Below are 25,037 nucleotides of genomic sequence, written 5' to 3'. Positions count from 1 at the left end.
TGCTTCAAGGGTGGCTGTTGTCGATGTGTTCCTGGTTCAAGGCCAGGCAGGGGCGAGGAGAGGGACGGAAGCTATACGGTTGACACTGGCAATACTAACGTGCCTATAAGAACATCCAATAGTCAAAGGTATATTAAATACAAATGGTAGAGAGAAATAGTCCTATAATAACTACAACCTAAAACTTCTTACCTGGGAATATTGAATATTCATGTTAAAAGGAACCACCAGCTGTCATATGTTTTGAGCAAGGAACTTAAACGTTAGCTTTCTTACATGGCACATATTGCACTTTTACTTTCTTCTCCAACACTTTTGTTTTTGCATTATTTAAACCAAATTGAACATGTTTCATTATTTATTTGAGGCTAAATAGATTTTATTGATGTATCATATTAAGTTAAAATAAGTGTTCATTCAGTATTGTTGTAATTGTCATTATTACAAATAATTAAATAAAAATTGGCCAATTAATCGGTATCGGCTTTTTTGGTCCTCCAATAATCGGTATCGGCGTAGAAAAATCATAAAATCGGTCAACCTCTTGTGATGGCCACTCCAATACCTTGACTTTGTTGTCCTTAAGTCATTCTGCCACAACTTTGGAAGTATGCTTGGGGTCATTGTCCATTTGGAAGGCCATTTGCGACCAAGCTTTAACTTCCTGACTGATGTCTTCTCTAGAGTATGTGGGAGGCTAGCGTCCCACCAGGCCAACATCCAGTGAGATTGCAGAGCGCCAAATTCAAATACAGAAATATTCATTATAAAAATTCAGAAAAGATACAACTATTTTACATTGGTTTAAAGATTAACTTCTTGTGAATCCAACCACTGTCAGATTTCAAAAATGCTTTGCGGCGAAAGCATACCTTACAATTATTTGAGAACATAGCCCAGCAGACAAATCATTACAAACAGCAACCAGCCAAGGAGAAGAGTTACACAAGTCAGAAATAGAGAGAAAATGTAATTATTTTTTTTTTTACTTTTGATGATCTTCATATGTTTGCACTCAGAAGACATTCATTTATTGTTCCTTTTGTTCGATAAAGTCTCTTTATTTCCAAAAACCTCAGTTTTGTTAGCGCGTTTTCTTCAGTAATCCACAGGCTCAAACGCAGTCACAACAGGCAGACCAAAAAAAAATCTATTGTATCCGTAAAGTTCATAGAAACATGTCAAACGATGTTTATATTCAATCCTCAGGTTGTTTTTAGCCTAAATAATCGATAATATTTCAACCGGACAATAAAGTCGTCAATATAAAAAGGTAAACAAGAAAGGTACTCTCTCTGGTCACGCACATGAAAAAGCTCTGTAACACGGCAGGGTCCACTCATTCAGACTACTCTTACTCCCTCATTTTTCAGAATACAAGCCTGAAATAATTTCTAAAGACTGTTGACATCTAGTGGAAGACATTTGGACTGCAATTTGAGTCCTAAGTCAATGGATACTGTAATGACAAATTCCTACTTCCTGAATGGATTTTTCTCAGGTTTTCGCCTGCCAAATCAGTTCTGTTATACTCACAGACATTATTTTAACAGTTTTGGAAACTTTAGTGTTTTCTATCCAAATCTGAGTAGAAGGCAGTTTAATTTGGGCATGCTTTTCATCCAAAATTCCAAATGCTGCCCCCTACCCTTGAGAAGTTAAGATGTTGCTTCAATATATCCACATAATTTTCCCACTTCATGATGCCATCTCTTTTGTGAAACGCAGCAGTCCCTCCTACAGCAAAGCAACCCCACAACAGGATGATGCCAACCCCGTGCTTCACGGTTGGGATGGTGTTCTTCGGCTTGCAAGCCTCCCCCTTTTTCCTCCAAACATAACGATGGTTATTATGGCCAAACAATTCTATTTTTGTTTCATCAGACCAGAGGACATTTCTCCAAAAAGTACGATCTTTGTCCCAATGTGCAGTTGCTAACCGTAGTCTGGCTTTTGTATGGCGGTTTTGGAGCAGTGGCTTCTTCCTTTGCTGAGAGGCCTTTCAGGTTAAGTCGATTCATAGGACTGGTTTTACTGTGGATATAGATACTTTTGTATCGGTTTCCTCCAGCATCTTCACAAGGTCCTTTGCTGTTGTTCTGGGATTGAGTTGCACTTTTCGCACCAAAGTACGTTGATCTCTAGGAGACAGAACGCATCTCCTTCCTGAGTGGTATGACGGCTGCGTGGTCCCATGGTGTTTATACTTGTATACTTTTGTTTGTACAGATTAACGTGGTACCTTCAGGCGTTTGGAAATTGCTCCCAAGGATGAACCAGACTTGTGGAGGTCTACAATTATTTTTCTGAGGTCTTGGCTGATTTATTTTGATTTCCCATGAGGTCAAGCAAAGAGGCACTGAGTTTGAAGGTAGGCCTTGAAATACATCCACAGGTACACCTCCAATTGACTGAAATTATGTCAATTAGCCTATCAGAAGCTTCTAAAGCCATGACATCATTTTCTGGAATTTTGTAAGTTGTTTAAAGGCACAGTCAACTTAGTGAATGTAAACTTCTGACCCACTGGAATTGTGATAGTGAAATAATCTGTCTGTAAACAATTGTTGGACAAATTACTTGTCATGCACAAAGTAGAGGTCCTAACCATCTTGCCAAAACTATAGTTTGTTAACAAGACATTTGTGGAGTGGTTGAAAAATGAGTTTTAATGACTCCAACGTAAGTGTACTTTGGGGCAAAAGGGTATTTAGTCAGCCACCAATTGTGCAAGTTCTCCCACTTAAAAAGATGAGGCCTGTAATTTTCATCATAGTACACTTCAACTATGACAGACAAATGAGAAAAAAAATCCAGAAAATCACATTGTAGGATTTTTAATGAATTTATTGGCAAATTATGGTGGAAAATAAGTATTTGGTCAATAACAAAAGTTTCTCAATACTTTGTTATATACCCTTTGTTGGCAATGACAGAGGTCAAATGTTTTCTGTAAGCCTTCACAAGGTTTTCACACATTGTTGCTGGTATTTTGGCCCATTCCTCCATGCAGATCTCCTCTAGAGCAGTGACGTTTTGGGGCTGTTGCTGGGCAACACAGACTTTCAACTCCCTCCAAAGATTTTCTATGGGGTTGAGATCTGGAGACTGGCTAGGCCACTCCAGGACTTTGAAATGCTTCATACGAAGCCACTCCTTCGTTGCCCGGGCGGTGTGTTTGGGACCATTGTCATGCTGAAAGACCCAGCCACGTTTCATCTTCAATGCCCTTGCTGATGGAAGGAGGTTTTCACTCAAAATCTCACGATACATGGCCCCATTCATCCTTTCCTTTACACGGATCAGTCGTCCTGGTCCCTTTGCAGAAAACAGCCCCAAAGCATGATGTTTCCACCCCCATGCTTCACAGTAGGTGTGGTGTTCTTTGGAAGCAACTCAGCATTCTTTGTCCTCCAAACAAGAACGAGTTGAGTTTTTACCAGAAAGTTATATTTTGGTTTCATCTGACCAAATGACATTCTCCCCATCTTCTTCTGGATCATTCAAATGCTCTCTAGCAAACTTCAGACGGGCCTGGAAATGTACTGGCTTAAGCAGGGGGACACGTCTGGCACTGCAGGATTTGAGTCCCTGGCGGCGTAGTGTGTTACTGATGGTAGGCTTTGTTACTTTGGTCCCAGCTCTCTGCAGGTCATTCACTAGGTCCCCCCGTATGGTTCTAGGATTTTTGCTCACCGTTCTTGTGATCATTTTGACCCCACGGGGTGAGATCTTGCGTGGATCCTCAGATCGAGGGAGATTATCAGTGGTCCTGTATGTCTTCCATTTCCTGATAATTGCTCCCACAGTTTATTTCTTCAAACCAAGCTGCTTACCTATTGCAGATTCAGGCTTCCCAGCCTGGTGCAGGTCTACAGTTTTGTTTCTGGTGGTGGCCATTGTGGAGTTTGGAGTGTGACTGTTTGAGGTTGTGGACAGGTGTCTTTTATACTGATAACAAGTTCAAACAGGTGCCATTAATACAGGTAACGAGTGGAGGACAGAGGAGCCTCTTAAAGAATAAGTTACAGGTCTGTGAGAGCCAGAAATCTTGCTTGTTTCTAGGTGACCAAATACTTATTTTCCACCATAATTTGCAAATAAATTCATTAAAAATCCTACAATGTGATTTTCTGGAGAAAAAAAAATCTAATTTTGTCTGTCATAGTTGAAGTGTACCTATAATGAAAATTACAGGCCTCTCTCATCTTTTTAAGTGGGAGAACTTGCACAATTGGTGGCTGACTAAATACTTTTTTGCCCCACTGTATGTAAACTTCTGACTTCAACTGTAAATGTATCACAAATCAATGAGTAGGTCTGTACAGATTAATATCTTAACATTTGATTGAGTAGGGAATATTTGTTTATTTCTTTCAATATAAATCAGTTAAAAAAAATAACAAATCTTATGTGTCCAATCTTCTGAAAAGGCTGCTAGCATTTTAGCTCTGGTTCTTGCGAGGCTGTAGAGGCTCTTAAAAATATGAACTGACAAAGAGAAGAGGTGCCGCAATCCTGATCACCATGTCCAAGCGCATCAGGAAGAGCCTGAGTGTAAACCTCTCTCTCTCTCGCCCCCCCTCTCTCTCTCTCCCTCTCTCTCGCCCCCCCCCCCTCTCTCTCTCTCACCCCTCTCTCTCTCTTGCCCCCTCTCACAAACCCACACAACAGCTTATTCTCCTTCATTCTCACACACGAGCCCGAACAGAATTTCCATTCACGTCTTGCCACACAGCCTTCACCACTCTGTGACCAACGGGAGCATGCATCTCGCATGCACACTCAGAGACCCTTTGAATATTGAAGGGCCAACCGTTGCATTCATTGATATTTCAATTGCAGTGGTTTGTGAGAGCTCTCTCCACTACGTGGTGCATTTGGAATATATTTAAAAAGAGAAATATCACGAGGAGGGATCAGGACATTTTGGATTGTGAGTGTTGAGTAGGAAGAAAAGATCAGATTGGGTGTTTGTTCTCCTCTCAGGATATGAAAGCCTGTACACGCTATCAGTCTCCCGATGACCTGCCGATCACAACTAATATTGTACAGGTTTGTCTGTTTCTAAATCGTCCTGATCTTCCCCTTCATATTAACGCTCATTAAAAGTTGTGAAGGGCCGTCTGAGCCGAGAGGCAGGCTTTGAAGACAAGAGAGGGCCTATCGCTCAGATGATGATGATGATGGCTGGTTTGATATGGTGAATGGAATCACCGTGTCCATCTCCCTCCTCCTCCTCACATGGAGCAGCTCTTCTTAATTGTGTGTGTCCTCGTCTCCCGGGAGATAAGTTGAGAGGAAGGAAGAGAGCAGTTTGTCTCAATCCTCTCCGCCAAGTGGAGATAACTTAACGCATTTCACGTTAACGCGAGGATGATTGCGTTCTTTAGGCACTTGTCTAATCTCATGGATGAGAGGAGTGTGTGTGTGTGTGTGTGTGAGAGGGGAGGGAGGGAGAGTAGAAAGAGAGAGAGAGGATAATCTCTTTTGCTTAAACCAGAGAGAATTTCTAGTTATTTTCTTTGTCACAGTCAGGATGTGTGCAGTACTCTGTACCACAGCCAGGCCTGGGTAGATTACTTGTTTAGTCGTTAGGAGTTCAATTTGACACTCCCTTCACAATGTGGGAGCAGTTATAATGTGGTTTTAATTTGCCATGGTTGCAGGCCAAAGTGCTGCTGAGGACACTTCTGTCCCGGTCCAGTGAGGAGTGCCCCTCGTTGGAGAGTGAGTCTTCATCTTGTGGCCTTCCCTCGTTCCTCAACGACAGCGTTGCGGAGGTCCAACCAGCCAGACCTTCTCAGGAGCACGGCGCCTCAGGGATGCAAGGTCATTATCCCTCTCTTTCACCATTTCGGTATGGGCAGTTGTTAGCTAATGTGCTACTCCTTTGTAGTGATGCATCACTCTCCGGTTATGATAATGAAACTGTATAGCCAGCCTCAAGACTAAAACTAACGAGGGAAGTTGTGATTATGACCCTGTCCAATGATGCAAATGTTTTTAGACTATAATTTTTTCAATCAGAAGTAATTTGCACATACTGCAACTTAAGTTTACACAACATTTCAAACTGAGGAAAGTCAGTAATTGCCCAATGAGACAGAGAGGTTGGGATGTGAGCGTTTGTAGAATGGTGCCATTTCTGTTAAGTATGAGCAATCGCTGCACTGAAAGGAAACTTCCCCCATATGACAAAGAATCGCAACACTTTCACCATAGGCCTCTTTCTGAATCCCTGGCAGCCTCAGTCTTCATAGGGCCTTCTATTCAAACAAAGGGAAACCCAGAGTCCCAGCCTAGCCTCCCCCTGTCTCTGAGCTCTGTGTGGGCCTCCCTTTCTTTTACAGGACTACAAAGTGGTGAAGAGGACAGCCAAGACGAGAACCCCGTGGAAAGTATTCCTATTAAAGGTAAAAAGGCAGTACCGAGCCCTGCATTCAGAGTTCTTGTGTGCCGTTTGTTTTCCTCCCACAGCAGCCGATAATGGGCTCTTTTTAAATGGATGGCTGTGGTAGGATGATCAAGGTGAATCTGGGGTCAAAGTCCCACCTGAAGAGCTGTGCAGTTCCTCTAATTATATTGGAGAAACAGTGCGTGTTTTCAGCCGGCCAGAGCAGAGGCGAGGCCAAATTGATAATTCGCGCCCCGCATAATGCAGCTGTTTAATTGTCAGGACACCGGGGTGTAGCCAAAGATCTGTCATTGGTTCTCATTATCTTATAAACAATGCTGTGCAGCAGCAGACTTGAAAAGACGGGATCTGAAAGCGGCCTGTGTACTAGTCCACAGCCAGAATCTCAGAAATTCAAAAATGATTTCTTATTACACTAGGCTATGGGATTTCCTACTGGGCGTTTCATGTGTGGAACACCCCCAAGGACGCAGGACCGCAGAACTAGTCCAGTTTCAACTCTCAACTAATTAAAATAAAAATATTGTTTTGAAAAGAAACATTTCCAGTCCAGTTTCATGTCTGGAGCCACTGCTGGGCAACCAAAGGTAATGAGTTAATAATGTGTGGCTGTAAATGCTCAAAGTGACATGCACTTGTTAGTCCGAGCAAACGATTTGACAGACAAGACAACTACAATGGACAGATACTTAGATATATTTGGCATAAAAATGTTCCATTGTTTCATCATTTCTGTAAGGCCAAACATACATTTGTGGCCCACAGAGTTCAAAGGATTCTTGCCTATGGAAAGCACGCTTGGATGCGTAAACTCGACCCCTGGCCTGAACTTGGATTAAAACGACCAGATATAACGCTTTTATGTTTCGATTTACCGTAGTGTGTTAGTGTCATCAACTTGAGACAATTGGCCATTTATGACATACAGCTAGCTGCTCTATAGATTGTAAAGCCTGTGTAGTTCTCAAATATCAGACCTAATCCACTGTATATGGAAGTAGTTAGTGTTTTATTGAAAGAAAATCTCTCTCTTCCGAGTTGGGGTGCCTGCCAACCTGATACAGAGATAAGGTGGAGGGTGGTTATGGTGTCGTGGAAACGGTTACTCCCCTTGGCGTGTGTATGCACACTGCTTAAATACACAGCTTAGCCTGCCCTGCGCTGTGTTTTGACCCACTGTTCATCAGAAGGCCCAAAGAGCCAGCCATCGGAGCGTGTTGTCTCATCAAACACACAGCCTCTGAAAGTTGGAAACCTGGGCCTTGAGTCAATATTTAACTCTGACATTTTGTGTTTTTGGAACAGAGACAAAAGCATATCAGCTGCTTAAACAGTCTGCCACGCAGGCGAGGCAGCAGAGCTCTGGAGACGAGGAGGATCTGTCAGGTAAGGGGAGACAGCGCCTGCACCACCCCACCCCTCCAGCGAGCCACCGTGGCCTAATCATCAGTCAACACTGACCATATGTCTCACTGTTCTATGTTCTATAAAGAATTGGCACAAGTGTTGTATAAAGAATACCACCCTGTGTACAGGTTTTATTTTGTCAGTCTTCTGTGCTTTTCCTCTCTGTTTATTTACCTACATGTCAATACACAACATAGATTATCGTGTAATTAGATGCACGTCAAAATGTTTGATCTGTCTTGTTTGCTCTTTAAGGAATAAATGATGGCTATGAAGAGAACACTGGGAGGGTTGAGCGCTCCTCTCATCAAGACCCTTACCCTTGGTAAGGACATTGTTCTTCTTCACACCCTTTATGGAAATAGGCCACCAGACACCAAAGGTAATGATGTACATCTGCATGTAGCTCTCATAATTCTGTGTTAATTTCCATTAGATCAAGGGGGCGCCACCCATTAACTTGTGCATGAAAACAAAAGGCCAGACTGTTATCAAGCCTAAAGCCTGCTCTCACTATTTATTGGGCTTTTGTTTTAGGAGGCTAGCTATAAACCAGACCGTTGCCAACTAAACTAGTTTGGAAAATCCAATCCGACCCCAAATGGTTTGCACTATGTGTACAAACTGTGTTTCAACAAATAGAAAATCAGAAACAACTGTTTTGAAAAGAAGACTTACAAGGAGGAGTTTTAAGATGACACATCCCTTCATTTCCAGAGCTTCCCCACATCCTGAATTGCATTTAGGCTGCTCAAATCAAAGTGTTGAGTGGTAGGAAAATAACGTCTGAATAGCTGCATGTTTTTCACACATTTGAATATCAACACGACTTCATCAAAATCTGCAATTGTAGGTCCTCAGAGCGGCTCTTCACCGGGAGCCCATTTGGGAAGGTAATGGCTGGGTAAACGTTATGAGGAATAATCTTCTCTGATTTCATGTGATTACTGGGCACCACGCTGACACAAGGGCCCAAAGTGTGCGTCTCCCTGGCCAGGCCAGCGGGTCTCTCAGTCTACCTATTAGCAGAGGGAAGGGCATAATGGCCCAGTTCTATTGAGGCGCTACTGTCTGCCAGTGCCAGCCCAATGACTATACCTCTTTAATAAACATGAGCCAATTTCAGACTCCAGACCCTCTGATCGCTCTGTCTCCACTGTCATTAAGGAACATGGGAAGGCGATAAAACACATGTAAATGTCGAGGAAATGGAGAGAATCACACCACTCTGATTGGCCACTGTGGCCGTGTTGGTCCTGTGCATAAATTATTGAAATGAGACTAATGACTAGTTTTGCATGCTTGACACCTAATCTGGTCAGGGGAGGAGTGATCTGTTGTAGAGCGACAGCTAAGAGCGGTCACCATCGCACCTCTTTCCTGCTCCTCTGTGATTCCCCACCCCCGGATGCTTCCGTTTTAAGCATTCCACTTACCACAGTCACTTCTTGCGCTTTATTGCTTCTACAAGTGGTCTGGAAACCCTGCACTTGAACAGAAGCATAACACTGTAGCATGCTCTGCCACGTCTTTCCCTATCTCAATGTCTCTCTCCCCATCTCTTTCCCCCTTTCTCTATTCCTCTCTCTCACCCTGTCCTTATGTGTTTTCCTCTCTTCCCCTCTACTTCATCCTTTTTTTTATTTTTTATAATTTGCTTTATTTTGTCAGTGAGCTGATGAGTGACATCAAACGACTCTGTGGCTGGACTCAAAAAATGGCTTCCTCTCTGTTGTCTTAGACAATAATTATGATTTCCCAGTTAAGCCTAGACTACAGCTGAGGGATTGTAGTTTAAAGCAGAGGCTTTGGTGCAAAAAAAATGCATTTATAGGCCTTTGTATGGCTCCTCATTATGTGTGGGCCCGATTCATTAAGTAATTGGTTTGCAGTTGTTTACATGAGTATTACGGTCCTCTATTCAGGAGCCTTTGAGAGATGCATTGTGCAAATGTTGCATGTTATGAATGCAGAATGAGAGGCGGGGGGGGGCAGTCCTATTGGCCAAACACTACACTCCGCTGAAAAGCAAGAGAAAGGCGCTGGGTGCCTCTTTGCATAGCAATGACTCTGCCTTTAATAAGCTTTACAGATTAAATACGCGCGTTCGATACAAGATGCAAAGAAATACTCTTAACACATTTATATGTGCTCATTTCACTATTATGGCATTGGAGAGAATCAAGGTCTTTCATATTCAGTATTTCTCTCTCTCCTCCACAGTGTTTTTCAGAGTATAGAATGTGCTGTTTATTGTATTATAAGTCACGGCCAAGCAGACTGAGCTGCAACAACAGTTTATTAAGGATTCATCCATTAGAAATCTTTTGCTGCCATTGTGAGTGGTAAAGCAAAATCACTTTGTGGTTGAGTGGGGATGAAAGGAATAATGCAGGAAGGAGTGAGACTTAATAAGCAGCTGCACTCCATGTAAAGACTACTTGTTCCCCTTTGTCTGGGGGTGCATGCCACTGCTTCCTGTTGTGCAAGATTCATTATGCTGTTTTTCTTTGTTTTACTGTAGGCATTTCAGATGTTCCTTTTCCTTTCTTGTTTTTATATTTTCTTCGCTTTTTTCCCTTTTTTTTGTTGTTTTTTTGGGCCTGGCCTTGATCTAAGAAAAGATTCTCACACTGAAAAAGAAAACATAGGTGATCTCTCCCTCTCCAGTAATCAGTGAGTGATGTGGTTGTGATGCCTTCTTCCTGCTTGACAAAAACCTTGACTTGACAATTAGTGTGGAGCGTTCCCTTGGACAACAGGATGTGCTCAGGCATTCGCCCCCCCTCCCCCCCAATCACTCAGACAGACACAAAGTGTCATAATCAGAAATTAGCCCTCTGGAGGAGAGGCAGGAAGAAGCGATGTGTGTGGCATCTCTCACAGAACACTGGTAGGGAGGGAGAGGAAGGGAGAGCGAGCAGGAGGAAAAACCGAGATCAGGCACCAGAAGGTGCCAGGTAGAGAGACCAACGAACATGCAGACAAACTAACAGAGCCTGATTTAGAGCGCATCTGACAGAAATGTGTTCAGAGACTTTCGGCAGAGAAATAATATGGTGACAATTTTTTCCCCATTGTGAATTCATGGCAAAGGCAGACACATGCCCAGTCTAAAAACAAATGCTTGCTCCTACCCCTAGATACTTGATGGCCCTTCATTTGTAGATCTGAAAGCATTGTAATTGTGTAAGCAATATGGGTGTAACTCCATATAGCCCACTATGAGTTGATTTGGAACTGGGCAAGAGAAACGGGCACAGACAGCATTGTGGTGATACTGTCAGACGAGGTCACTCTCCTGCATTGAGTTCCTCTCTTCCTCCCACAGTCAATCACACCATATCTAACCGTATTCATATAGTGTATACATCTGTCTGATAGGTTAAAGCAGACGTTTTTACTGGTAGCAATTAAGTACCATACTGTGATTGTCTTCAATAAAAATGGTTTATAAAAATAAAATAAAAATAACCAAAAATTAGCTTCTTAGCAAATAGCAATTTCTCAAGCAAGAATTTTACTAGGGCTGTCGGAATGGTTTGAGTGGGGAGTGGAAAACTGAAAATTTGCTGTTATTGGCAGAGCGGTTTAGCACTCTCTCATATTTGTCTATCGACTAATTTAAAAACAGGCTGAATTTCAGGTGGTCTTTTCAAACAACCCCCCCGCCCCCACCCTTTTGTCCTCAGAATTGTTCGTAGAGCTCCGAGACAGGATTGTGTCGCGGCACAGATCTGGGGAAGAGTACCAAAACATTTCTGAAGCATTGAAGGTCCCCAAGAACACAGTGGCCTCAATCATTCTTCAATGGAAGATGTTTGGAACCACCAAGACTCTTCCTAGAGCTGGCAGCCTGGCCAAACTGAGCAATCGGGGGAGAAGGGCCTTGGTCAGGGAGGTGAACAAATACCCACTGGTTGCTCTGACAACGTTCCAGAGTTCCTCTGTGGAGATGAGCGAACCTTTCAAAAGGACAACCATCTCTGCAGCATTCCACCAATCAGGCCTTTATGATAGAGTGGCCAGACGGAAGGCACATGACAGCCTGCTTGGAGTTTGCCTAAAGGCGCTTAAAGATTCTCAGACCATGAGAAGCAAGATTCTCTGGTCTGATGAAACCAAGATTGAACTCTTTGGCCTGAATGCCAAACGTCACGTCTGGAGGAAAAGTGGCACCATCCCTGCGGTGAATCATGGTGATGGCAGCATCATGGTGTGGAGATATTTTTCACTGGCAAGAACTGGGAGACTAGTCAGGATAGAGGGAAATATGAACCAAGCAAAGTACAGAGAGATCCTTGATGAAAACCTGCTCCACAGCGTTCAGGACCTCGGGCGTAGGTTCACCTTCCAACAGGACAATGACCCTAAGCACACAGCCAAGACAACGCAGGAGTGGCTTCGAGTCAAGTCTCAATGTCCTTGAGTGGCCCAGCCAGAGCCCGGACTTGAATCTGATCTCTGGAGAGACTTAAAATAGCTGTGTAGTGACGCTCCCCATCCAACCTGATAGAGCTTGAGAGGATCTGCAGAGAAGAATGGGAGAAATTTCCCAATACAGGTGTGCCAAGCTTGTAGTGTCATACTCAAGAAGACTCGAGGCTTCAATCGCTTCCAAAGGTACTTCAACAAAGTACTGCGTGAAGGGTCTGAATATTTATATAAATGTGATATTTCAGTTTTTTTAATACATTTTTTAACATTTCTAAAAACCTGTTTTTGACTTGTCATTATGGGGTATTGTGTGTAGATTGATAAGGGGGGGGACGGGACTATTTAACCGATTTTAGAATAAGGCTGTAACGTAACAAAATGTGGAAAAAGTCAAGGGGTCTGAATACTTTCCGAATGCACTCTGAATGGCGCACATGCACACTCCATGTCTTAATTGTATCAAGGATTAAAAATCCTTCTTTAACCTGTCTGCTCCCCTTCATCTACACTGATTTGAAGTGGATTTAACGAGTTTCATCAATAAGGGATCATAGACTAACAAGGTGAAACCCGGTCTAAGCTATGTCATGGAAAGAGCATAATATTTTGTGTACTCAATACAACACAGGAAAATCAACTGGGCTTTTAATCACACAATGTAAAGTGTTTTCATTTCTATTCATGATAAAAGTAAGTAGAAAATGGAATTAGAAAATGTGTTCCGAATTCCAATAAGTAGGTTGTCTTACTTAGGTAGTTAAAACAATTTTGTATACTGAACAAACATATAATGCTACATGTAAATTCTTTGTCCCATGTTTCATGCGCTGAAATAAAATATCCCAGAATTGTTCCATATGCACAAAAAAACATTTCTCTCAAATGTTTTGCACAAATTTGTTTACATCCCTGTTATTGTGCATTTCTCATTTGCCAAGATATTCCATCCACCTGACAGATGTAGCATATCAAGAAGCTGATTAATCATTACACAGGTGCAACATGTGCTGGGGACAATAAAAGGCCACTCTAAATGTGCAGTTTTGTCACACAACACAATGCCACAGATGTCTCAAGTTTTGAAAGACAGTGCAATTGGGGTGCTGACTGCAGGAATGTCCACCAGAGCTGTTGCCAGAGAATTGGATGTTCATTTCTCTACCATAAGCGTTGTTTTAGAGAATTTGGCTTAATGTCTAACTGGCCTCACAACTGCAGACCACGTGTAACCATGCCAGCCCAGGACCTCCACATTGAATTTCTTCACCTGTGGGAGCATCGGAGGGGAGTGCTGTCTGTAATAAAGCCCTTTAGTGTGGAAAAACTCATTTTGATTGCCTGGGCCTGGCTTCACAGTGGGTGGGCCTTTGCCCTCCCAGGCTCACCCATGGCTGTGCCCTTGCCCAGTCATGTGAAATCCATAGATTAGGGCCAAAGGGCAACCGGAGAAGAAGGCTGACATTTATACGTGTTTTTTTTCTCTTCTCCTTTGCGTTGTTTGTAACTTTATTTTCTAACTTATTTTGTACATAATGTTGCTGCTACCATCCCTTATGACCGAAAATAACTTCTGGTCATCAGGACTGTGATTAACTCACCACGAACTGGCAGAATCCTTTTGTTACTTTAACTAGTCCGACGAGCCCGAGGTGAATGACATACTGCTTTCCCGGGAACATGCCCAGATCCCCGTCATTTGTGTGAAGAGAAGGTGGAGAAAAGGGGGGAATTCGAAGGGAATTCGAAGGCAATTGGAGAAAAAAAAACACTGCCTTCCATTTTGCTAGCAAACGTGCAATCTTTGGAAAATAAAATCGATGACCTATGCGAAAGATTGAACTACCAACGGGACATTCAATACTGTAATATCTTATGCTTCACGGAGCCATGGCTGACCGACGACATTATCAACATACAGCTGGCTGGTTATACACTGTATCGCCATGATAGAACGGCGCCGTCTGGTAAGATAAGGGGTGGCGGACTATGTATTTTTGTAAATAACAGCTGGTGCACTATATCTAAGGAAGTCTCAAGGTTTTGATCACCTGAGGTAGAGTATCTCATGATAAGCTATCTACCCAGAGAGTTTATCTGTATTTTTCGTAGCTGTTTACATACCACCACCGTCAGAGGCTGGCACTAAGACGGCATTGAATGAGCTGTATTCCGCCATAAGCAACAAGAAAACGCTCGCCCCGAGGCGGAACTCCTAGTGGCTGGGGACTTTAATGCAGGGAAACTTAAATCGGTCAGCATGTTAATTGTGCAACCAGAGGGAAAACAACTCTGGACCACCTTTACTCCACACAGAGTGCATCGAAAGCTCTCCCTCGCCATCCATTTGGCAAATCTGACCATAATTCTATTCTCCTGATTCCTGCTTACAAGCAAAAATTAAAGCAGGAAGCACCAGTGACTATATCAATAAAAAAGTGGTCAGATGAAGCAGATGCTAAGCTACAGGACTGTTTTGCTAGCACAGACTGGAATATGTTCTGGTATTCCTCCGATGGCATTGAGGAGTACACCACATCAGTCATTGGCTTCATCAATAAGTGCCCCGATGACTTCATCCCAACAGTGACCGTGCGTACATTCCCCAACCAGAACCCATGAATTACAGGCAACATCCGCACTGAGCTAAAGGCTAGAGCTGCCGCTTTCAAAGAGCAGGACTCTAACCCTGAAGCTTATAAGAAATCCTGCTATGCCCTCCGACGAACCATCAAACATGCAAAGTGTCAATACAGGACTAAGATTGAATCGTACTACACCGGCTCTGACGCATGTCGGGTGTGGGAAGCACAGCCGAGAGCTGCCCAATGACACGAGTCTACCAGACTAGCTAAACTACTTTTATGCTCGCTTCGAGGCAAATAACACTAAAACATGCATGCGAGCACCAGCTGTTTCGGAAGACTGTGTGATCACGCGCTCCATTGACAATGTGAGTAAGACCTTTTAAACAGGTCAACATTCACAAGGCCGCAGGGCCAGGCGGATTACCAGGACGTGTACTGGAGCATGCGCTGACCAACCAACATTTTCAACCTCTCCCTATCCGAGTTTAATACCAACATGTTTTAAGCAGACCACCATAGTGTCCTTGGGCACAGGAACTAAGGTAACCTGCCTAAACGACTACCGACCCGTAGCACTCACGTCTGTAGCCATGAAGTGCTTTGAAAGGCTGGTCATGGCTCACATCAACACCATCATCCCAGAAACCCTAGACCCACTCCAGTTTGCATACAGTCCCAACAGATCCACAGATGATGCAATCTCCATTGCACTTCACACTGCCCTTTCCCACATGGACAAAAGGAACACCTATGTGAGAAGCTATACATTGACTACAGCTCAGCGTTCAATACCATAGTGTCCCCAACGCTCATCAATAAGCTAAGGACCCTGGGACTAAACACCTCCCTCTGCAACTGGATCTTGGACTTCCTGACGGGCCGCCTCCAGGTGGTAAGGGTAGGTAACAACACATCCGCCACGCTGATCCTCAACACAGGGGCCCCTCAGGGGTGCGTGCTCAGTCCCCTCCTGTACTCCCTGTTCACTTATGACTGCACGGCCAGGCACAGCTACAACACCATGAAGTTTGCCATAGACACAACAGTGGTAGGCCGGATCACCGACAATGACGAAACAGCCTATAGGGAGGAGGTCAGAGACCGGACCGTGTGGTGCCAGGACAACAACCTCTCTCTCTCAACGTGATCAAGACATGATTGTGGACTACAGGAAAAAGAGGACCAAGCACGCTCACATTCTCATCGACAGGGTTGTAGTGAAGCAGGTTGAGAACTTCAAGTTCCTTGGTGTCCACATCACCACAAACTAACGTGGTCCAAGCACACCAGATAGTCGTAAAGAGGCCACTAGAAAACCTATCCCCCTCAGGAGAAAAAAGATTTGGCATGGGTCCTCAGATCTTCAAAAAGGTTCTACAGCTGCACCATCGAGAGCATCCTGGTTGCATCACTGCCTGGTATGGCAACTGCTCGGCCTCCGACCGCAAGGTACTACAGAGGGTAGTGCGTACGGCCCAGTACATCAAGGGGCAAAGCTTCCTGTCATCCAGGACCGCTATACCGGTGGTGCCAGATGAAGGCCCTAAAAATTGTCGAAGACTCCAACCAACCAAGTCATAGACTGTTCTCTCTGCTACCACACGGCAAGCGGTACCGGAGCGCCAAGTCTAGGTCCAAGAGGCTTCTAAACAGCTTCTACCACCAAGCCATGAGACTCTTGAACATCTAATCAAATGGCTACCCAGACTATTTGCATTGCCCCCCTCCCCACACACACTGCTGCTACTCTCTGTTGTTAGCATCTATGCATAGTCACTTTAATAACTCTACCTTCATGTACATATTACCTCGACTAACCGGTACCCCCCGCACATTGACTCTGTACTGGTTCCCCCCTGTATATAGTCTCGCTATTGTTATTTTACTGCTGCTCATTAATTACGTGTTACTTTTATTTCTTATTAGTATTTTTATTTAGTTTAACTGCATTGTTGGTTAGGGGCTCGTAAGTAAGGTGTTGTAACCTGTTGTATTCGGCGCATGTGACTAATACAATTTGAAATTCATTTTATTAAAATTAACTATTAGTAAAACCTGACATTTTTGCACGTTAGATTTTTTTCAGTATATCATTTGTGACTAATTTCACTGGTCTAGAAATAAAATTGAATAAAAATATTCAATTTTATTTCTGTCAGTCAATATGTTCTGTTCTGTCAAGCAGCTCTGATTCCAATGAAGGAGCCACCTACTATCAATGAATGTACCCGAGTGTGAATCTGTGGCACTATTTCCAGTGCTGCAGTTTTCCTTTATGGCCAGCAGAGAGCACTCATACATTAGAGAGCACAGAGTGGAATCGGTGAATCCCCTGAGTGCTCCATCCTACTATAATCCTCTGCTTTATTCAACATCTAAACAATTTAGCTGTGGGTCATAGCTGGGAAGGGAGTAGGAGTTGATGGGAGTGATGGGGTGATGGGTCTCCCTCTTTTTTTCCCTTTACCTTTAGACAAATGCTGTGCTAGAGTGCCTGTGCTATTAGCATTTCTGTGTGGGTGTTAGGAGCTTAAAAAAGACAGTGTAAATAGAGGCAGCATTCTCTAACAGGCTGTGCTAACAGTATATGAAATGCAAGGTAAGCATTATTTTTCCAGACAGAATCCACCACCCTGTATAGCTTTTCCATTATGGAAGAACATCATCAAATTACCTTCATTCCAATGAACTCATTACAAAAACATTCACAATCATTATATAGTGCAGTTTGAAAAGATAGCATATGAGAAGCGAAGGAGGCAGTCATAGGTCTAGGTCTCCTTTACTTAGACACTAGCAATAAGTATGTCGAATTGGGGAACAATAAAGTCTGCTTTTTCACATGCAGTGGGATAATACGGATTTGTAATTATGGAATTATTTTATAAGGGCTAAGACATGATTGGTTATATTGATATTTCCTTTGTACCAAATGTATCATACAATTCTTAATTCTACAAGGCCTATAACCTAATGATAGACAATCAAATGTTAGGGAAAAAATCATGAAGTTGTGAATGAAGGATGCCAGTCCTGCTCACAAACCTTATTGTAATGTTGATATAACATAAGGTAAACAGTAATATGTAACAATCACATATCCAGGAAGGAGACTCTCCAAAAAAGGAGGCATTTCAATGGTAGCTATAATTTGCAGCATTTTTCACATTACGTTCACCTCTGTCTACCAGAGTGCAAAACAGTGGCCAGCCCGGTCTGTCTTACATATTCAGATCATTGCCTCAATTAAGGGAAACTCAGCACAATATGAACTGGCATAAATGTTTATGGAAATGTAATATCAGATTTGAAGGGGTCATTGGTATCCTGGGCTCTCTATGGTAATGGCCCAGTCTTGAAAATCAGTCCGGTCCCTGTCTGAAGTGGAGCAGCTGACGGATCATTCCCATGCTGCCTGCGGAAGTTATAAAAGAATAGTCCAATTTATTCCCCGGAAACATGTATTTATTACCGTCATTACAGTGGCGGGGAGAAGAAGTAACATGTTGCTGTAAATGTCTTTTAAAAAAGGAATGTGAATATATACATGCATATTGATTATGTCTGTGTTTTCAGATGTCATAGCCTAGGATGCAATGCCGTAACAGCTGATGTATAATTTTGTAAAATACGTCACAATCCAAAATAAGAGGGACTGTGTTTGACAAGTTATGTTAGTGTAGCAGCAGGCTAGTCAGTTAGGAACAAATTCTTATTTACAATGATGGCCTGGCAAAAGGCCTCCTGCAGGGATGGGGGCTGGGATTAAAATAAAAATATAGGACTAAACACATCACGACAAGACACTCTTTGCTGTTCCACTTTCACTTCAAGTGCCAATTTTCTGAATAGTACAGACCGTTTTTAAAAACATTTCATTTGAAGCTCACCTTGCACTAAGACTTCATGAATGCTCTTATGGATAAACTGTGTAGTCAGAACTACAAGGTTGCACTTCCCAAAATTATGACTTGACCATGTAACTATTGATTGTGTGTGTGCGTTGTGTAATTACAGTTTTATCTGTCTGGTATTCCCTAAATCAAACAATCTCTCAATGAGAAGCAAAAAATGTTTAAAAAAATTTCATCATGCTCAAAGGGATATAAAAATGTCAGCTTTTTTATTTTTACCCATCCATCAATAGGTGCCCTTCTTTGCGAGACATTGGTAAACCTGCCTGGTCAAGTGGTTGAATCTGTGTTTGAAATTCACTGCTTGACTTTAGGGACCTTACAGATACAGTTGAAGTCAGAAGTTTACATACACTTAAGTTGGAGTCAATTAAACTTGTTTTTCAACCACTCCACAAGTTTCTTGTTAACAAACTAGTTTTGGCAAGTCGGTTAGGACATCTACTTTGTGCATGACACAAGTCATTTTCCCAACAATTGTTTACAGACAGATTATTTCACTGTATCACAATTCCAGTGGGTCAGAAGTTTACATACACTAAGTTGACTGCCTTTAAAACAGCATGGAAAATTCCAGAAAATGTCATGGCTTTAGAAGCTTCTGATAAGCTAATTGACATAATTTGAGTCAATTGGAGGTGTACCTTTGGATGTATTTCAAGGCCTAACTTCAAACTCAGTGCCTCTTTGCTTGACATCATGGGAAAATCTAAAGAAATCAGCCAAGACCTCAGAAAAAATATTTGTAGACCTCCACAAGTCTGGTTCATCCTTGGGAGCAATTTCCAAACGCCTGAAGGTACCACGTTCATCTGTACAAACAATAGTCCGCAAGTAACACCATGGGACCACATAGCCATCATACCGCTCAGGAAGGAGACGCATTGTGTCTCCTAGAGATGAATGTACTTTGGTGTGAAAAGTGCAAATCAATCCCAGAACAGCAAAGGACCTTGTGAAGATGCTGGAGGAAACAGGTACAAAAGTATCTATATCCACAGTAAAACCAGTCCTATAATCAACATAACCTGAAAGGCCGCTCAGCAAGGAAGAAGCCACTGCTCCAAAACCACCATACAAAAGCCAGACTACGGTTAGCAACTGCACATTGGGACAAAGATCATACTTTTTGGAGAAATGTCCTCTGGTCTGATGAAACAAAAATAAAATTGTTTGGCCATAATGACCATCGTTATGGAGGTAAAAGGGGGAGGCTTGCAAGTCGAAGAACACCATCCCAACCGTGAAGCACGAGGGTGGCAGCATCCTGTTGTGGGGGTGCTTTGCTGCAGGAGGGACTGCTGCACTTCATAAAAGAGATGGCATCATGAGGTAGGAAAATTATGTGGATATATTGAAGCAACATCAAGTCATCAGTCAGGAAGTTAAAGCTTGGTCGCAAATGTGTCTTCCAAATGGACAATGGCTCCAAGCATACTTCTGAAGTTGTGGCAAAATGGCTTAAGGACAACAAAGTCAAGGTATTGGAGTGGCCATCACAAAGCCCTGACCTCAATCCTATAGAACATTTGTGGGCAGAACTGAAAAAGTGTGTGAGAGCAAGGAGGCCTACAAACCTGACTCAGTTACACCAGCTCTGTCTAGAGGAATGGGCCAAAATGCAACCAACTTAGTGGGAAGCTTGTGGAAGACTACCTGAAGAGTTTGACCCAAGTTAAACAATTTTAAAGGCAATGCTACCAAATACTAATTGAGTGTATGTAAAATTCTGACCCACTGGAAATGTGATGGAAGAAATAAAAGCTGAAATAATTCTCTACCATTCTGACATTTCACATTCCTATAATCAAGTGATCCTAACTAACCTAAGACAGGGGATTTTTATTAGGATTGAATGTCAGGAATTGTGAAAAACAGAGTTTAAATGTATTTGGCTAAGGTGTATGTAAACTTCCGACTTCAACTGTAATCGTGTGCGTGGGGTACAGATATGAGGTAGTCATTCACAAATCATGTTAAACACTATTACTGCACAGAGTGTCACGCTCGTCTGAATGAATGGATCAAGGCGCAGCGTACTTGGAGTTCCACATGTTTAATAAATATGAAACTCACCGAAACGTGACTTTCTGGGCTGCTCACAGGCAGCTACACAAAAACAAGATCCCACAAACAACAGGTGGAAAAAGGCTGCCTAAATATGATCCCCAATCAGAGACAACGATAGACAGCTGCCTCTGATTGGGAACCATACCAGGCCAACAAAGAAATAGAAAACATAGATATCCCACCCTAGTCACCCCCTGACCTAACCAAATAGAGAATTAAAAGGATCTCTAAGGTCAGGGCGTGGCACAGAGTGAGTCCATGCAACTTAGTATGTGACTTGTTCAGCAAATTTGTACTCCTGAACTTATTTAGGCTTGCCATAACAAAGGGGAGGAATACATATTGACTCAGGACATTTCAGCTTTTCATTTTGAATTAATTTGTAAAAATGTCTAAAAATACAATTCCACTTTGACATTATGGTGTATTGTGTGTGGGCCAGTGACAAATCTCAATTGAACCCATTTTAAATGCTGGCTGTAATACAAGAAAATGTGGAAAAAGTCAAGGGGTGTGAATACTTTCTGAAGGCACTGTGTATTTGTCTAGTCTGAATAAATGAATGTTACATTTCGCCATTTTCTTGCTTAAAGAATATCTAATTGAATCATATCTGAATCTGTACCTTTTTGAACATAAAATGTGTAATCTAAAAGCCTTAAGGCCCCCAACAAAAGCCTTGCTCTGGGTTTCAGAAGGACATACTGTTTGCAAGGTGCCCTTTTAAGATGCAGACAGGCTAATCATTTGTGATTGCGTCCTTGCCTCGTCCCACACATCTACTTTCTTGACCTTGGTTTTTTGACTGGCTCTATTTTGATTTGCCTGCTCGGAGTGCCAAAGGTTTTCAGAGTTATACTCTTTTTCTCTTGCATTGAGGCAAGAGGTAGACATCATCCAAATATCTGCCAGGAAGCTTATTGATATGTGAATGTGATGGTCACACCGTAATAGTTATGCCGGCTACATAATTGAATGCATTGTATTGGAAAGCAATCTTCTCACTGTTAGAAATGGGGAGTTGGGAGGATTTAAAAAAAAAATATATATATATATATATATATATATATATATATATATATATATATATATATATATATATACCTATAACATAATTGAGTTCATATACTCGATGTACAGCAGTCACATTTGGCTCTGCCAAGGCTGTGCTTGGGGAGAAGGGGGTAATTGTGAGGATGGCAATCAAAGGGGTCATGCGTTTCAATTGAGGGACACATGGATGCAGATGAATCAACACAACCTGTGTGTGTGTGTGTGTGTGTGTGTGTGTGTGTATATGTGAGAGAGAGCAAACTCTGCCCTATTTTTGTTACATCTCAAAGAGAAGACTTTCACCGTAGGACATGAAAATATAAACAACTGGCCATATGGATATACGATAACCCGAAAGATGATTGGGATGTATTGTGGTGGTTGTGAATAGGCCCTGTGATGATGTAAATTGAAGAGGCCTTTAAAAGTGGAACGGCCTACTGCATATGCATCAAGGCACATCAAAGCCTTTTCAGGGGTCCTACATTTACATAGCGACATCACTGATGCTATGGGAACCCAGCAACCCTGTCTTTGGACCACTTCTGAATAAAGTGGGGGCTTGTGGAAGTCCTTCAGCACGATTAGAACAGGAGTCAAGGAAGTTCCCTTTGGTTTTCCTTTCCTTTAAAACGGGCTTAGGCTTGGAAGTCTGGCTCCTCCATGTTTGGATAGGCATCCTTGTAACGTGTGTGTTAGATACACATTTTGGTAAGGGCACTGGTACAAGAAACAAGGTATTTGTCGGTGTGAGTTGTGCGTTTGATTGATGGGACATGTACTGAGCTGTATTGATGGTTTTTCTAGGATTTCACTGACTGTGTGGCAACAATATAAATGTTTTTATCCTTTAAGGCTATTTACCTGTTATGTGCTTGACTTGTGTGAATTCTGAACCATTGTTTCTTGTATGAGATTATAAAAGGTTTGTGTGTCTTTTGACACAACTGGTGAGGTTTTCCTTATTGGATACAACTGCCATACACATTTGAAATCTTAAGTGCTCTCAATGTGAAAGACCACCGTCACAATTAACTATTGCTTCTTGAAATGATGCTCTATCAACAAAACACAGGGCTATTGACTGTTTTCTTTGTATTTTCAGGAGAGAAACGACAAAAATGAAAACCTACTCTGCTGTACAGTCTAAAGGTGAGTTTAGAATGCATTACAAAGCCAAAGCCTAAATAATGCTGTCTATCTTTGTCATATCTCCAAGCAGGCTAGCTAGTTGTTAGCAATAAGTTAGCAATATTGTGAACCACGTGAGATGTTATGCTAATGTCAGAATCATCCATCTTAGTATGGATCACAAATGGGTGTGATCCAAAAGGGCACATGGACAATTATTCAAGATCTTGCTCTCTGTAATAGCCATGTTACATGTGTAATTAGTATGCATTTCACAATGACTATCGGTTCCTATTTGCATTTGAATACACCCCCCCATCTCTGCTTTTATGGATTTCATGATTCAGTTTCAGGCGTCAAATGTTGGGTCTGTTATTTATTTTGTAGCTTTTTGGGGAGAGTCAGACGACAGCAACTCCGAGATAGAAGCAGCTCTGCGCCCTCAATACAATACGAACAATGACAACTCTGAGGATTTTTAGGACTGACTACCTGAGAAGAGGGATTCTTAACACAAGCTGCTGAGAGAAAGCGCTTTAGAGAACATCTGCATACTGTTTATTTTTCTTCCATTTGTTACCCGACTAAATTCTATCTACGTTGTAAACTGTATGCATACTGTATCATAAAAAAAGGTATAATGATAAACCTGATACCTCTTACTATGGTTAAAGTATGTGAAGAGTTTTCAAACACACGATGTTAACCCTGCTTCAGTCTCTTTATCTGAATGACTCTTACAACTCATAATAACAGCTTGAAATAGATTAAACGGGTCTTTTGAAGCGATTTGTTTGCACTAGGCTGGAAATCATGCATTTTGAATGCTGCTAGCATCTCCGAGTGGTCTGCATCTAGCATGCTTGAGTGTAGTGACGTGAGTCACCTGTGAAATGACAAAGAACAATGGCCACTCTGGATGTTACCAAACGACCTGCGGACCTGTTGAAGTGGCCCATCGCCCAGGACAAGATGTACCGTCGTGTTAACAGATCCACAATGATCACAATGTATGTTTTTGAAACAAGTTGTACTTATATACAATGATTATATCAGACCTGTATTCTTTTTCCTTTTTCATTTCCCATGGGCCTTTTCATTTGCTATGACATTTCAAACTCACTCATTTTTTATTGCTCAGAAGAAGTACAATCATGTTTTCGTGTTCTATTTTTGTATAATGCTTTGTGATCAAATGATGTGTCGAGTAGACATACAGTACTCAGAAGACATAATAATTAATTTTGTGGAAAAAAACATGCAGTTTGTTAAACCCATCAACCTCCCTCCTCCCATCCACCCTTTTCCTTTTCACCCTTCAAGTGGCAGTGCATGTCAATGACAGTGACTATTCATTACACTAGTTAAAATGCCTTGGAAATAAATTCACCTGAACCATGCAGCATCTCCACTGGCCCTGAGCCTGTTTTCCAGTTCTGTAAATAACCTGTTACTCCTATCTTGTGAGAGGTCGCCTTTCTGAATCGTACATGAAAGTTAATCTGTATCATGTCTATAGAATATTGAACATTTGCAAAGCCATGTTATGTTGTAATATTGTAAAAGCCCCTGGCGTTCAGTACATCGGTAGGATTCCATTAGTCAGCTTTTAGGTGACTTTATATGCCTGAACCTTCTAAAGTAGGACTCCACACTCATTACCAGTAATGGCTTCAGCCAGCCCTGCACCTCACGCAGAAAGGGAATGTGTCGGGATAATTTGGAGTTTGCTAAAAGGCTCCCTAACATAATATCCGTGTTAAGGAGCAGGTCAACAGATACTTGGTGCAGCAGATAACTCTGTGAGAGGAGGTATATTGTACAAAATACACAGAGTATACCAAACATTAGGAACACCTTCCTATTAAGTTGCACCCCCACACACACACACACACCCTTTTGCCCTCAGAACAGCCTCAAATCATCTGGGGATGGACTACAAGGTGTCAAGCGTTCCACATTGGAGTCAACCACTGGTCCTGGTTGACTCCAATGCTTCCCACAGTTGTGTCAAGTTGGCTT

General features: G+C 42.3%; 1 protein-coding gene across 3 annotated transcripts in view; it reads left to right on the top strand.

Annotated features, from left to right (window-relative positions):
- The window catches only part of kiz (kizuna centrosomal protein), a 39,908-nt gene extending 15,486 nt beyond the window's left edge, over nucleotides 1-24,422 (top strand). For 2 of the 3 annotated variants that reach the window (XM_021584620.3, XM_021584622.3), the window contains exons 10-15: nucleotides 5,670-5,832; nucleotides 6,354-6,416; nucleotides 7,724-7,804; nucleotides 8,081-8,150; nucleotides 22,990-23,036; nucleotides 23,403-24,422. In XM_021584620.3, coding sequence (XP_021440295.3) covers nucleotides 5,670-5,832; nucleotides 6,354-6,416; nucleotides 7,724-7,804; nucleotides 8,081-8,150; nucleotides 22,990-23,036; nucleotides 23,403-23,497 — 519 coding nt within the window. In that variant the 3' untranslated portion in view covers nucleotides 23,498-24,422. Of the gene's footprint in view, nucleotides 1-5,669; nucleotides 5,833-6,353; nucleotides 6,417-7,723; nucleotides 7,805-8,080; nucleotides 8,208-22,989; nucleotides 23,037-23,402 lie in introns of all 3 variants that reach the window. The other variant, XR_002470760.3, reaches the window with a different exon arrangement.
- The last annotated feature ends 615 nt before the right edge of the window (nucleotides 24,423-25,037 follow it).

The sequence above is a fragment of the Oncorhynchus mykiss genome, chromosome 25 (assembly GCF_057628025.1).
Source record: "Oncorhynchus mykiss isolate SJ-2025 chromosome 25, ASM5762802v1, whole genome shotgun sequence".
In the NCBI taxonomy this organism is placed as follows: domain Eukaryota; kingdom Metazoa; phylum Chordata; class Actinopteri; order Salmoniformes; family Salmonidae; genus Oncorhynchus; species Oncorhynchus mykiss.
Note: the sequence above shows the minus strand (reverse complement) of the source record. Positions and strands in the feature narration are given on the sequence as shown.